Source organism: Tiliqua scincoides, chromosome 3, assembly GCF_035046505.1.
Source record: "Tiliqua scincoides isolate rTilSci1 chromosome 3, rTilSci1.hap2, whole genome shotgun sequence".
Taxonomy (NCBI): Eukaryota; Metazoa; Chordata; class Lepidosauria; order Squamata; family Scincidae; genus Tiliqua; species Tiliqua scincoides.
The window spans coordinates 148,922,957-148,937,742 of NC_089823.1; the positions used below are offsets into that span (position 1 = coordinate 148,922,957).

At 42.5% G+C, this 14,786-nt stretch overlaps 1 protein-coding gene across 2 annotated transcripts in view; it reads left to right on the forward strand.

The window, feature by feature from the left end:
- Positions 1 to 14,786, forward strand: part of REEP3 (receptor accessory protein 3) — a 46,678-nt gene that overhangs the window by 15,506 nt on the left and 16,386 nt on the right. For both annotated transcript variants that reach the window (XM_066619671.1, XM_066619672.1), the window contains exon 2: positions 6,093 to 6,165. In XM_066619671.1, the coding sequence (XP_066475768.1) occupies positions 6,093 to 6,165 (73 nt within the window). The remainder of the gene's footprint in view (positions 1 to 6,092; positions 6,166 to 14,786) is intronic.

Sequence of the window (14,786 nt, forward strand, 5' to 3'; positions counted from 1 at the left end):
AAAGCTAACTGGCTAACTCTATTATTTCCTAACCCTCACCCGGGTCAGCTTCTTTTGTAGATCCTCAGGCCAGTTACCTATGGCCACATGGTCCTGGCGGGGCAGGATGTGCACCCACCACCTCTCACCAAGAGACAAGGAACAAAGACCCTGACCTCTCAGCTCTTCCCTCCCCCCTGGAGATCTGCAGCTGCATTCCATCCTTGATGGGCGTCTTTCTGGCTGCCTGGGTGCTACACAATCACCTTCCATTGAGTTATAAATCCTAGTAGCTAGGAAATGCAAGCCACTTCTGTGTTACTGTTTTAGCTTGATTCAGGCCTTGCAATGCTACTAGGCCTGAACTGTACATATCCATGACACTCAATTTATCCATCAAAACCAGTTGTGGTGCATCTGAGCAGATGTGGTAAAATTTAGCAATAAAAATGCAGCTGATGGTATTGGTATCATTTTGGAAGTATACCATAGCCCTTGTACCCCCCTTTTTTAAATAAAGCATCACTCTGGAAAAGCCCTTGTACACCCCCCCCCCTTTTTTAAAATAAAGCATCACTTTGGAAGTGACAAATCGAGCTCAAAGTATTTTGTTTTGGGGCCTGGAGGACACATAGGAGTGTCAAACATAAGGCCAGTGGGCTGGGTGCAGCCTTTGGAAGCTCTTTATCCGGTTCACCTACTAATTGGGCCCTCCCATGCTGCTCTTTCAGCAGCGCCACGTCTGCCAAGGCTCTGGAAGTGAGTGACAAAAAGAGGCCTTAGAAGGCAAGGGATGGTACAAACCAAGAGGGGTGAGAGAAGGAGGTTTTGGGAGAGCCCAGTTATCATGTGGGCAGCTCTTATTGGTTGCTGAGCTGCAAAGTGACACCGTGGCTGAAGCACTGCTGCTGAAAAGACAACCTAGGTGATAATTGGACTCTTCCAGCAAGATAATTGAGTTCTCCCATATCTTGAAAGTATGATTAGGTTTTGCATATTTTCTCTCCTGTCATTTTCAGCTATTGAATTCCTACGTGAGAACAATTGCTTATTTTTGGCCATCGGCTGCTTAACAGTGTCACTTCTGGCCCTCAGTAGGTGCCATGAATAAATTCAGTCCACTGTATGAGATGAGTTTGGCACCTCTGGCATAGAACATGGAAAGGATATTGGGAAAAGAAAATATTTTCTTAATATAAATTGCTTTAAAAGATGGCACTCTAAACTGTTCATGTTAAGAAATGGGTGACCAAAACTGGGCACAATATTTCAAATGAAGTCTTGCCAGTTTTGTACAAGCCTATGAATAATCCTTATTACAGTTCATACTGGAAATTTTTTTTGGCAGATGAATAATACTAGTGGCTTGGTTTGTCTTATGATTAACTAGGATTTTCAGACCTCTTCCTCCTTAGTCATTCCTAATTGAGTATTATATTGGTTTGTACTGTTGCATAAGCTCATAAGAAAGAAATACGTATGACTAATTCAGGTAAAGAAAACAAGTAGAATCAGCAAATCAAGTCTCGTAGTACTTATGTTCGTGGTCATTCCCGAGATTTCATTCTTTCTGTGCTTTGGAGGACTGATGGTCCATGCCGCTATTCCCTTCTCTTCCTGAAGACATATGTGGGATGTAAGTGCAAGCAATCTCAGATAGGTCACTAAGCTAGGCTCTTGCCTCAGGACCTGCGATTCCTGTTTCAGACCCTTGAATCTCTGACAATATATTAGAAGAGCTAACTAATACTAGACTGACTTGTGTTTCCAGTTTAACAGTGAATGCTTAAGGTTATACACTTACATCCAGAATACTTGGTTAATAAGGGCATCCTGTGCTATCCACGGGGATTCTGTTTCAGGACCTCCTGCAGACAACAAGACCCACAGATGGTAAAATTTTGGGGTCTTTGGGCCCTCTAATCCCCTGGGGAGAATGGAAGCTGCTCTGGACGATGCATTCTGTTGACATAGTAAATTGCCTTATCTACGTAAGCTGTTTGGCACCCTTGTAGTACTTTTAGGTGGATAGTGTGGGTGGGGCCAGTTGTTGGAACATGTCTGAAATGAATGTAAATGTACTGTGTGTATGCTTCATTATGTGCAATTTTCCTCTAGCAAACAATTGCATATATTTTGCAATAAACCTATTCTCTGCAGACATGGAGACCTTAGAAAAGACTTGAAAGAACTGGCATGCTGCCAGTACCTGTTCTGAATTGAGAACAGCCATCTGGTGATTTAAAGCATGGTTCACCAGGCTGCCATGGCAACCAAGTATTAAATAGAAGCTAGCTATTTGAGTTTAGAAAAACAAAATCCTCATTGAAAGAATGTGACTCTCCATAATTCTGAACATGCTGGTGAAGTGCACAAACTAAAATAATATTACTAGCAAAATCGTCTCCAAATTGTTGGAACCCACTCCATGGAGTATCGTGAACTGTTGCCTGGATATTACTTTCCTTTTTAGGACTGCAGAGTACATTTTAGGATTTTACACTTTCACATAGGTTTTTGTGTCTTCCCTCAATCTGTTGGGACCCACCAGAAATGATGTCATTAACCTGGAAGTCATGTCTTGGCTGCAAGTGACATGATCAAGCAGGGAAATTTTTAGTACCCCCCCCCCCAAACAACAAAATCAAATAAAAAAATGAAGTAGTTTAAAATTTTATTTAAAATGAACCACCCTCCCAAGCAGTTGCTGATCTGTTTTTAAAAATTCCCCAAACATCCTAAAGGCTGCAGTCCCATCCAGACTTAACCTGAGAGTAAGCCCCACTGAACATCATTGTTAAAAGCATGTATATAGTAGCCTGTTAAAGGAACAGATCTGTAACCTTTCTCCAAATGCAGTCATACCATGGTAGCATAAAATCTAATCTATAAAAAATAAAATACACATTGAAATGATTGGGGACCTACCTGAAATTGGCTCACGACTCACACTTTGAGAACTCTGTTTTAGAGCAAGAGTGGGTGTTTAGTTGCCTAGATTCATAAATTGCCTTGTCCACAAAGACATGGGATGGTTATCTTTTTATTTGAAAAGGGAAGGAGGGAAGAGCTGAAATCATGCATTTGAAGGATAAAACATTAAAATGTTCTGCTAAAATCTTCTAAATGGGCAAATATGATCCCATGTAGAACCACTTCAGCATAGCATCATATGTAGGGGCCCACAAATTTTGTGTGACCATAATAGTTTCCTAAATTGTCTGATTGTCATCAAACCTACCACAAGATACAAGCATGTGCACTTGAGGTGTATGTGACTTATTTATGACATTGAGCTGAACTTTGGAGTGCATTCAGGGACAGCCTCCTAACATATACCTAGAGAAGTACCATAATGTAGTGGCTCAAAGACTGAGCTAAGAATTGGAACTTTCCTGGTTTGAGTCTCACCTGCCATGAACTGACTAGGTAATCTTAGGCAAGTCACTCCCTTCTGCCCAGTGGTTTTGTAGATGACACCTGTGTGTACTTGCCAGTTCATTATCAAGCCCTTGCGGGTAAGTGGGCGTCTTCTAATTCTTTTGCTTTGTAACCACTTTGAGAACTTTTAAACTGAAATTCAGTACAGGGAGGCCCCTGTATCCACGGCTTCACTTATCTGTGGCTTGGGTCTGCAGGCCCCCTGCATGCTCCCCCTCCAGAGCTGACGGGAGCTCTGCTCCCCTTGCCTCCAGAGGTTCCTCTGAGGGCTTCCCGGCTCCTTCTAATGCCTTCTAAGGCATTAAAAACATTACTTCCGGTTTCACTGAGAAACTCGCAGAAAGGCTCAGTCTGAGCCTGACAGTCCACAGCCTTTGCTGGGCTCACTCTCCAGAGGTGAGGGGAGCAGGTTTCCCCTCAGCTTTGGAGGGTGGGGGGAGGCATTTTCCTGTATCTGCAGTTTCATGTAACCACGGGGGTTCCGGAAAGGAACCCCCACAGATACTGGGGCACGCCTCTATAAATATTGTGAATAGTAATGCAGGTATATGAACTATTGTGCTACATGATGGCTGGCTAAGTAGCTTTTCCCAAATAAAGAACTGAAAGCTTCATAATTTCAGTTGTAAAAAGTTGTTTGTGTCTACTTTAGGCACTCGTACATAAGGCGAGATACTTGAATCTTAAAATTTACCCAGGAAATCTGGGCTGACATATCCGCGTGACCTCTCTGAAGAGCATTCTAAGGCCCCCATTCATGACCTAGAAACTGATCCACCACAGTGGTTGAGCCCAGGCCCAACCGTGTCTGAGTGGGCTGGGCACCAGCGGGTACAGCGCAAAGCACACTCTACTGAGCACTGATGTGGCTGGCCTTGGAGGATTTCAGCAACATCAGGTGCCGGGTGGGCCGGAGATGAGCGCCTTCCGCCTTGCCACACCTAAGTAAAATGTAACTTGTGTATGATGAATGCATAGGCTTCTTTAGAAGTCGATCTCCATTTTACAAAAAAATGCAGTGTTTTATAAATCTGAATCAACCATCCACTCAGATAATAATAAAGTGCATTAGTAAATAAGGCTATTCATAAGAAAGCAGGGAGGAATAAAATCAGAATTGGCTGTAACTAATTTGACTGGCAACATGGTTCTCCTCCCCATCTGACTAGTGTGCCAGTAAAAACTGCTGATTCAGAATACATTTTAGAGTCATACCACTCAACATACAAACTGTCATTAGCCCTAACAGTTTGTTTGTTTGTTCTTCAGTCAGTTGTTTTGCCTGATTGGATTAGGCAGCCTACTGATAGGGGCAGTGGAGGCTTTACCTTGACCAGGGTTGTGATGGGGTGGGGGTGGGGGGGTGATCTGCCTGCTGTTAACTAAAGAAAAAGTGTGTTGGCAATGTCATGTGTAGTTTGGCCTGAAACACAAGAAGCAAGCTGGTTTTTCCCTTGGGCAACCTTTATTGAACTCATTGAACTATGAGAGAATGCTAAAGACAAGTGACCTTTGGTGTGTTGCAACAGAACATGCATTTTTTTTTTGTAACTTCTTAGTTATTTACAGTGCTGTTGGCCTGAGTGGACCTGATTTCAGAAATCATCCCAGAATTGTGTTACTTAATCCCAGTAGTTACTCCTAGTATGTTAATCTCAGTAGTTACTCCTAGTATGACTATAATATTTATGCTTGTATTATTCTTGTATACATTATATGGCTGTATTAGGCTACAGTCCTATCCACACTTACCTGGGAGTATGTGCTGTTAAACACAGTGGGGCTTCTGAGTAGCTATGCATAGGATTGTGTTGCTATTTATCCAAGTAGGGACCAAAATGTTAAGATGTTTACAATGTCACTGAGTTCCTTTGGCCTCTTTTGATTCTCCCGAATAATTTGGTGAGATTGTGAGCCACTTGGGGACAGGACTACTAAAGTATAGAAAAAAGTACCATGAGCTACTTTGAACCCATGAGATAAAGCATGATACAAAGATAAAAATAATAAATTGTTCTGTTCTGTGAAGATAAAATCTGAGAACTGTTTGGATAATTGAGGAATGTGTGTGCTGCTGAATTCAGTAGTGTAGTAGAATCTGCCACTTCACTCACTCCTTGTAAGAATCTCTGAGGACATGAGGGCAGATAGAGAAGTGGCATTGTGGCCTAAGTCCTTTTGCTTTGCCCAATATGTTAAGTGATAAACAAAAAGGTTTTGTTTACTTTGATATATTGCTATATTGTCTTCCAAGAGAGCATTCATGAAATGACTTGTGACTGGGTCATGGCCTATATCTCAAACACGTACTTTTTCTCTGTTGGAGAATTTTGCTAGGCTTGGATTTAAAAGTGAATTATTGGGGAAAAAACCCCTTCCCCAGATACTACTTTCCCAAACCCCAAAAATTCTTCTGAGCTCTGAGAACTTGGAGCAATTCTCTCCTCTCTGCCAGTCCTCCAGCTTCTTTAATGGTGATGCTGGCAATGGTAGTAGAAGCATGTCCACCTAGGAAGAAGGGTTGTGACAGCATTTTGACCCTATTGCTGAAAAGGTTATTACGGTAGTTGGAAAAACCTTTCCTTCCCTTTGTCTTCCCATCTTGTTTATACAGTCATTGCTTGCTTATTGTGCATTTTTGTGAAGCTTAAATACATTTATTTTTCTAACAGGTTGGTGTTTGGGATGCTGTATCCTGCTTATTATTCATACAAAGCAGTAAAGACAAAAAACGTGAAGGAATATGTAAGTTTATTTTTAATGTTATTACAGTTCTGAGTTGAATATAACATTTGGTGGGAGCTGTCACACCACATAATCAAAAGCCATGTGAACTCCAGTTTGTGCACAGAAGGATTTTATACTGGGAACCTAAACCTGGTTTTTGCACAAAGTTCTCTATACATGAATGGGCTGGTATAGATGTAAAATGGCTCCCTATTAATTTTGGCTAATAAATTGAGAGACATTCTTGAACATACTTACCCCTTTCTGCCCATGGTAATGCTGCTTCTTCTGTTATTACTATTATGCCATCTATGTACTTGACACTTTACATAGAGTGGAGACCCAAATCTTGTCCCAAAAGCCTATGGTCTAAACAAGACACAAGTAATGGAAGAAGGAGGAAGTGCATGAATTGACTGGAAAAGAATTTATCATGTACACTTATCATGTAGTCCTGTACACACTTTTCTGGGAGTAAGCTGCATTGACTTACTCCCAGGAAAGTAATAATAATAAATAATAAAACTTTATTTCTATCCCGCCCTTCTCCCCAAAGGGACCCAGGGTGGCTAACAACATATTAAACAGATTAAAACATAATTTCACAAACAGATAAAAACACATTAAAAAACACATTAGCAGAACCCATAAAAACAGTAGTCAGATAAAAGTCAGAATAAAAGAGCATAAAACAGCAGTACTTAGAGGAATCAAGCCTGTAGAAAGCAACTAAAAGATGCATAAAAGATGTTAAAAAGGCCATGAAGTCAGAAGGCTTGATTAAACAACAAGGTCTTCAGGCCTCGCCGAAAAGTCTCCAGAGAGGGAGCCATTCTCAAGTCAAGGGGAAGAGAGTTCCACAATGTTGGTGCCACTACTGAGAAGGCCCTTTTTCTTGCCGCCGCCCCACGTACCTCCTTAGGCGGCGGCACTTGTAAAAAGGCCTTCTCTGATGACCTGAAAGGACGAGCTGGATTGTACGGGAGTAGGCGATCTCTAAGATAGCCTGGCCCAGAGCAGTATAGGGCTTTAAAGGTCAAAACCAGCACCTTGAATTGGGCCTGGAAACGAATGGGCAGCCAATGTAGCCCCCGGAGAAGCGGACTGACAGAGTCAAACCGCCTAGCTCCAGTGACCACACGGACCGCCGCATTCTGCACTAATTGCAGTTTCCGAACCGTCTTCAGGGGCAGCCCCACATAAAGCGCGTTACAATAATCTAACCTCGATGTCACCGTAGCATGGATCACCGTGGCCAGGTCTGCACGATCCAAGTATGGACGCAGCTGGCGCACCAGCCGAAGCTGAGCAAAGGCCCCCCTAGCCACAGCCGCCACCTGGGAATCCAGGAGCAGCTGCGAGTCCAGGTGGACCCCCAAGCTGCAAACCTGCTCCTTCAGAGGGAGCGCAACCCCATTCAGAGCAAGCCGATAATCCAGCACCTGCATCGAGGATTTCCGAACCAGGAGAGTCTCTGTCTTATCTGGATTTAATTTCAGCTTGTTAGCCCCCATCCAGATCCTCACTGCTTCCAGACAGCGCTCCAGGCCCTCAACTGCCACCCTGGAGTCTGGAGGAAAGGAGAGATAAAGCTGGGTGTCATCAGCGTATTGATGACACCCCACTCCAAACCCCCGGATGACCTCTCCCAGCGGTTTCATGTAGATATTAAATAGCATGGGGGACAGAATTGAACCCTGCGGCACCCCGCACTTCAAGGGCCAGGGTGTCGAACAGGCATCCCCCAGCACCACCATCTGGGACCGACCTTTCAAGTAGGAGCGGAACCACCGCAAAACAGTGTCTCCAACTCCCAGCTCGGCCAATCGGCCCAGAAGGATACCATGGTCGATGGTATCGAAAGCCGCTGAGAGGTCCAGCAGGACCAACAGGGACGCACTCCCCCTGTCCAGTCCCCGGCGTAGGTCATCCACCAAGGCGACCAAGGCAGTTTCTGTCCCAAAGCCCGGCCTGAAACCAGATTGAAAAGGATCCAGATAATCCGCTTCATCCAAGACCCTCTGGAGTTGGGCCGCCACCACCCGCTCAATTACCTTGCCCAGAAATGGGATGTTGGAGACTGGCCGATAGTTGTTCAACACAGTGGAATCCAGGGAGGGCTTCTTCAGGAGGGGGTGAACCACCGCCCGCTTCAAAGCAGGTGGCAACATCCCCTCCCCCAAAGAAGAGTTGACCACCCTCCCTGTCCACTCAGCCAGTCCACCCCGGGCAGCTCTTATCAGCCAAGCTGGGCAAGGGTCAAACAGGCAGGCAGACGGCCTCACACTCCAAAGGAGTCTGTCCACATCCTCAGGCTGCACAAGCTGAAAAGAATCCCACAACACTGGACAAGCAGTTGCCAGGGGGACATCATCAGATATTGTCAGTGTGGCATCCAGTAGTAACAAATGCGATCGATTTTATCTGCAAAATGTTGCGCAAACACGTCACAGCAGCTGACCGTGTATTCCTCCGTGAAAGTAAGTCAGTGTGACTTACATTGGGACTTGCTTCAGAATAGCCATGCATAGGATTGTGCTGTTACGGTAGTTTGGGTCCCTCAATGTTTGAGTATTTCTCCTGTGCAGCTCAGTCCATCCACCCATGCCAGGTGGAAGAGAAGGCACATTTAGCACACTTAAGTTTTTCATTGACCTTAAGGGCTATGGTTGTTTCTCTTTTTCTCCTTCCTCAGGTCCATGCTGTTCAGCATGAAATTGTACAACATGGTTATTAGTCCGCAAAATTACTGCTAACTCAGATTTAAGTAAAATTAGACTAATAATCTTGCATGTAATGCCTGTTGCAGCCTTGCAGGTAATTCCTTTAAAGTTACTAGCCTGCCAACAGATCCATTTTCAGATTGTAGTCACTTGTAGCATATCAGTGGCCTGGAAAAAGCTGTTTCATTTTACAGTAACTTTCATGCCAGATAGGAGGGAACTTTATACCTGTGGCAGGCAGGCAGGCAGTGGTTATTTACAAGTCTGACCTGTTAGCAGAACCGCAGCTCTTTATTCCTTCTTGGGTGAAGAAAAATTGAAAACATTTTGAAAGATATGAGGTATAGTAAAAAATGGCTCTTTAGATATAATCTTGTCCAAATAACTTTGTGGAGTCCAAGTAAATGACTACCATTTCACCTGGAATTCAGGGTGTAGCTGATTATGTCCTTGGAACTACTAGATAGTTTGCCATAGCTTAGTGGTAACACACATTTGTTTGCATGCAGAAGGTCTCAAGTTCAGTCACTGCCATAAACACTAGCTGTTTCCAGTCAGCATAGACAATATTGAATTAGGTGGATCAATGGTGTGTCTTATACCAAGGCAGCTTCCTGTGTTCCTACAATGTGGTTTCACAGGATTGACCCTGGAGCTGCCCTTTTCAGCCCTTGTCTATTATGTATAGGAGAGTCAACACATGGTCAGCTTTATCCAAGGTAGCAGACAAATCTTCAGCCTATAGAGATTAGATTACTGGTTCTTGTGACCTGCTTTGAGTCTTTCAAGGATTGGAACCATAAAACTTACAGAATTGTGAGTGTTCTCACTTAAAAATAAAAAAACCTCTGCTCAGCATTTCATTTGAGCTTTTCTCCAATACCAATGTGTTTTTTAAAATATCAGTGTTTTCTAAAAGGGGAATGTTGTTATTGCCTTTTGAGAACTTAATCTGTTAATTACTAATAGAAGTTCAACTATTGGTCTTTATATGCCCTAGAAGATAGGAATCTGATAGGTGAGGCAATCACTCACTTTGTGTTCCTGTCCATTGTAAAAGGATTGAAGATTAGATATGGGATGTGCATATAATTGATGATGCCTTCATCTCTGGCTGTTGTTCTTAAGACTAAAACTATTTAGTAACATACCTTTTTCAGTCTTGAGACAGTCGTTGCAATGATAAGTCTGTATTGCAATATAAAAGAACACACATTCTGGAAAAGAGTGGAAATGGAGTTGTATTTAACTTGGATAAATTGGTAATGTTGATACAGTAAGAGAACATAAACAAAGAAAAATACCGAACATTTTTGAAGTTGAGGAACAACACATCTTGTGGGGCAAAATAAAAATATATGCAGTACTTAGTACTTATTTCTTATTAAACTTAATTTTATCTCATTACTTCAGGAATGTTTTGTGTATAACCCGATGCATAAAATTGCACTTTTTGGTATATTTTCTTAAAATATTTTAAAACTGCTCTTTCATGAAGTTTAAGTGTGCTGCACTGTATGGTGGTGGTAGGAAGACTGGAACTTCAGAGGTTAGGATTGAGATGGAAGAGAATAGCCTCAGTCCCTAAAGTTGCTCAACTGGCTGCTGAATACTATAATTAGCCCCAAAGACTCTTGACTTCGGTGAGTTACTTAGGGCCCCAGAGTTGTATTTTCCACAGGTCCTTGTGAGCATATTCCTTAGTCAGCTTAAGGCAGCAGTTCCTAAACTACCTGGAAGTGTTTGGGCCGCTTGTGGGGGAGAGGCTCGTGGGAAAGGAGTGATGGCAGCAACACAATTGCCATGATCCTGCAGGTGCCTGAGACAAAAAGGTGGTTTTTTAAATTCACTGGTGGCAGCACCAGCCCTCCAAAGGGCACGGGAAGCCTGTGAACCCCTTTGCTGGGCTCCTCGCATCATGGAACAATTAAAAATAACATTTGTGACCCACTTCCGGTTTGCAATCACTATTTTTGCTTGTTCTGAGTCACAATTCAAAGCTAGGTCCACTTTCATGCCATTCTCTTCTACTCGCCACAAGTGAGGGGGAACAGATGACTACCCTTTAAAACCAAAAACAAGAAGAGAATGAGCTGTGGTGAAGGAGGGTTCTGCCAGGAGCCAGTCTATGGTGCTGTCTCACCTCCTTGAAACTATCAGATATCAACAACTACATTAATCTTGCAATCATATGTTCAAAACCCTTGTGGAATAAACCCTTGGGTTTATTCAGAACCCAAGGAATAAAAAGTAAAAATAGATACTTGGATATTTTGAGGCAAACACTTCATGGATAAGGAAACTCACATGGGTTTTGCATCTAAACATGCAGTTCATTCCATGGGAAATGCCTATTTCCGTATGAGTCTTTGTATATTTGGTATGTGCCTAGGAGACCACTTGGTCTCTTAATAATGAGATTAATAGTATAATAATTAATAATGAGATTAGTGGAAGTTAGGAGGCATAACTTAATTTTTTTAGTTCAGTACTATATTATATCAAATTGTTTGATTTATGTAATTTTTAAAAATATAACTAAACTTAGGAACCAAAGCTCTTTAAAACATATTAAAGGAAAAATCTACATTGGGGGATATATGAGGCTTATTCCTTAAAAATTTAACAAAAGGAGACCAGTTCCCTGTAAATTTATTTTGCTTGTCTTCTTGTACTTATGCAACTAGTAACTTTTTTTTAAATATTAAAGCATATTCAAAATCTTTTTTTATCCCAATTCATTTCTGTAGTCTTGTTCTTAACCTTTTCATTACAAATTTGAGGTGCAGTTATGATATTGAGTTTATTCCCTTGGAACATGCTTGCATAAGAGAACAATGATTCTAAAGCTAATCTAAACAACAAATCTTCTCTGTGGTATATTTAATTTCCAGCTAATATTTCCATGTCAGAGGCCTCCACATATGAAATAAGATCCTGGTTGAGCCCGAGCACTTATCTAACCTGAAATTGTTTTGTATTTCATACTGTCTGCATAACATACTGAGAATTGGCAAGAATGCAGACTACACATTTTGGCACATCAAATAGTGGTTGATATTGAAACACAAACACGGAAGTAGTTCAGACATGTTCAAAAATGGAGAGAAGAAGGAACAGAGGAGAACAGAAAACAGCCAGCATAGTTAAAGATGGCTGGACTTGGGAAATAGACAAGAGTGTGTTGGGAGTATTGTTTGCAACTACATTTTAGGAAAGACTTGAATCACCAACGAATAGTCTTGATTTAGAAATGTTATTGATACTCTTATTGTGACTGAATGAGTAACATAATGTGGACTGGACAATTATGCATTTTTTCTGAGCATTTTCTGTGAAACTAACTACCCTACTATTCTATGAACTGGTAACAGTGTATGATTGCAGCAGCTTTCATAATGAGATGTGCTCATAAGAGCCCTGATGGATCAGGCCAAGGGCCCATCTAGTCCAGCTTCTTGTATCTTACAGTGGCCCACCAGATGCCTCTGGAAGCATACAAGACAAGATGCCTGTATCCTTTTGCCACTCCTATGCATCTAGCACCTGGACCTGTCTGGTTAAGTATGAGGGCCCAATCCTATCCAACTTTCCAGTGCTGATGCAGCCCCAAGGTAAGGGAACAAATGTTCCTTTACCTTAAGGAAGATGCCGTGACTGCCCCTGATACAGTTCAAATCTTGTGGCGCAGCTGCACCAATGCTGGAAATTTGCATAGGATTGGGCCTTAAGTCACAATGAATTATCATTTACTTGCTAGGTGAACTTTAGTTCCTCAAGACTAAATTAGCAAGCTTGTTATCCAGAATGCTGGGCTTCTAAATGCCTCAAGCAGCCACTCTTGGAATAGTGAATTATTAAACTAGTGCTCCTTTAAGAAAACATGTCTGTGTTGAAAATAGATGTCTCCTCCAGAAATCCCCTCTTCCCCTAGTAGCTATGTTGTGTTTAAACAGCTATAGCCTGAATATTAAGGTAACTTCTCATGTATCATTCTCAGACACCCTCCCATTCCTTTTATACACACAATCAGTTTTCAGAGTATATTTTACACCTAGAAAGTTGAGTAAAAGATATACAGAGATATACATTCCTTAAATGTTGAAATTGGCTGCATCTGTGAATGAATTTGAGTTGGGTAAGGCTCTTGGCACTGTTGCTACTCTTAAAAAATATGCAGACTAGCTGAGCTAGATTGTCCTTTCTTTGCTCCTCTGGGATTTGTCTGGCAAAATTTTCCTTTTTCTGAAATGCCTTCGTGTGTAGTAGATTTGGGAATGGTTGCTGGCAGCATTTTTAAGTGGATTGTTGGCAGAGGTGGGAAGCATCAAAAATGAACAAGCTTGTTGTATAGACTTTTTTATGGGTATCATGTAGAGTTGGTCCACATCTTACAAATTCAAGTACAGGATATGCCAGGACTTGTCTCACTGGGGCATCATGACTCCCTAGCCTGTGGGCTCTGGACTTTGCCCCCTTTAAGGGGCAGGGGGAAGGCAGCAACGCGATCCCTAGGATTGTGTTCGTAAGGGAGCTGCAGGTACTGGCATGCATTTACCAGTTTCTGCAACAGCCACCTGGGAGTGTGGGGAGCCCTGCACGACCCTCTGCAGGGCTCCCCATGTCTTAGAAAGTGAAAGCGGATTGATTGTGCTCCACTTCCGGTTTGCAATTGCAAACCGGAGGCGGAGCGCAATCGCTCCGCTTTCACTTTCTGAAGGTTTCACTTTTTCTGAAGTGCAACGCTCTGCAAGGCTCCCCACACCCCTGGGAGGTTGCTGCAGGAACTGGTAAGTGCATGCCAGTTCCTGCAGTCCCCTTAGCAACGCAATCCTGGGGATCACATTGCTGCCTTTCCTGCTGCCCCACAAGGTCTTACTGCAGTTCACAAACTCCCTGCGAGTTTGAGAATCGCTAGTATATGCATTCAGCAAAAGAGAGAGAACTGTTTAAATAATATGGGCAATTTCACCTACCTTTTCTCTTAACTAAGTATATGCTCTGGAATCAGTGTGAGATGGGAGAATTAATCTGCTGTTCCTTCAGTCATCTCAGGTCTCAGATGTATCTCATAGTGTAATTTTAGTTCTTTAACTGGAAACCACTGTGTCCCAAAAAAGCAGTCCCCATCCCGAGCGGTGCTTACCATTCTGCTGCAGTGCTGCATTTCTTTCAAGCTGATCTGGTCACTGGGGATGCAGAATGGTAAGTGCTGCCTATTCGGGGGGGGGGGGGCTTTTTCCAAACTCCAGATCTGACCCATGGGACAGGGTTTGGAGAGCCCTCCTTTAAAGTGGACCTTTAAACAGGTCCACCACTGATATGGTATTCTCCCTTAGACAATTGCAGACTGAGGCAAAGAAGGAAGGCCCATAGCCAGGGAGACAGACCAGGGACAGACTGCACTTGCTCCCAGTGTGGAAGGGACTGTCACTCCCGAATTGGCCTTTTCAGCCACACTACACGCTGTTCCAGAACCACCATTCAGAGTGCGATACCATAGTCTTTCAAGACTGAAGGGCTGCCAACTTTAAGCTTTAAAGTGACAGTACATATTTTTCAGATTTAAGATAGTTTCAACTGTATGTGGTTTTCCTCTTATGCACTCACTTCAGAACCTAATCCTCATATAAGATGTGTGTTAATTGTACTACTAAGTTAACATCCGTTTGTTACCCCAAATGGCCAAATACTGATTTTTCCTCCCTCCTCACATCTCTCTTAAATACGACTTCAGCATTGTTAAAAACAATTTTATATTATTTTAACTTTAATATTTGTATCCCACTAAGTATGATTTCTTGCCCTCTAAGCAATTGATGTGCATATTTGCTGGAGAAACTATACTTGTGTCTAAAAACAAAGCTAATTCTCTTTTTCCTGCCCTCTTTCCCTTGGCATTAAAGCCTTGTGTTC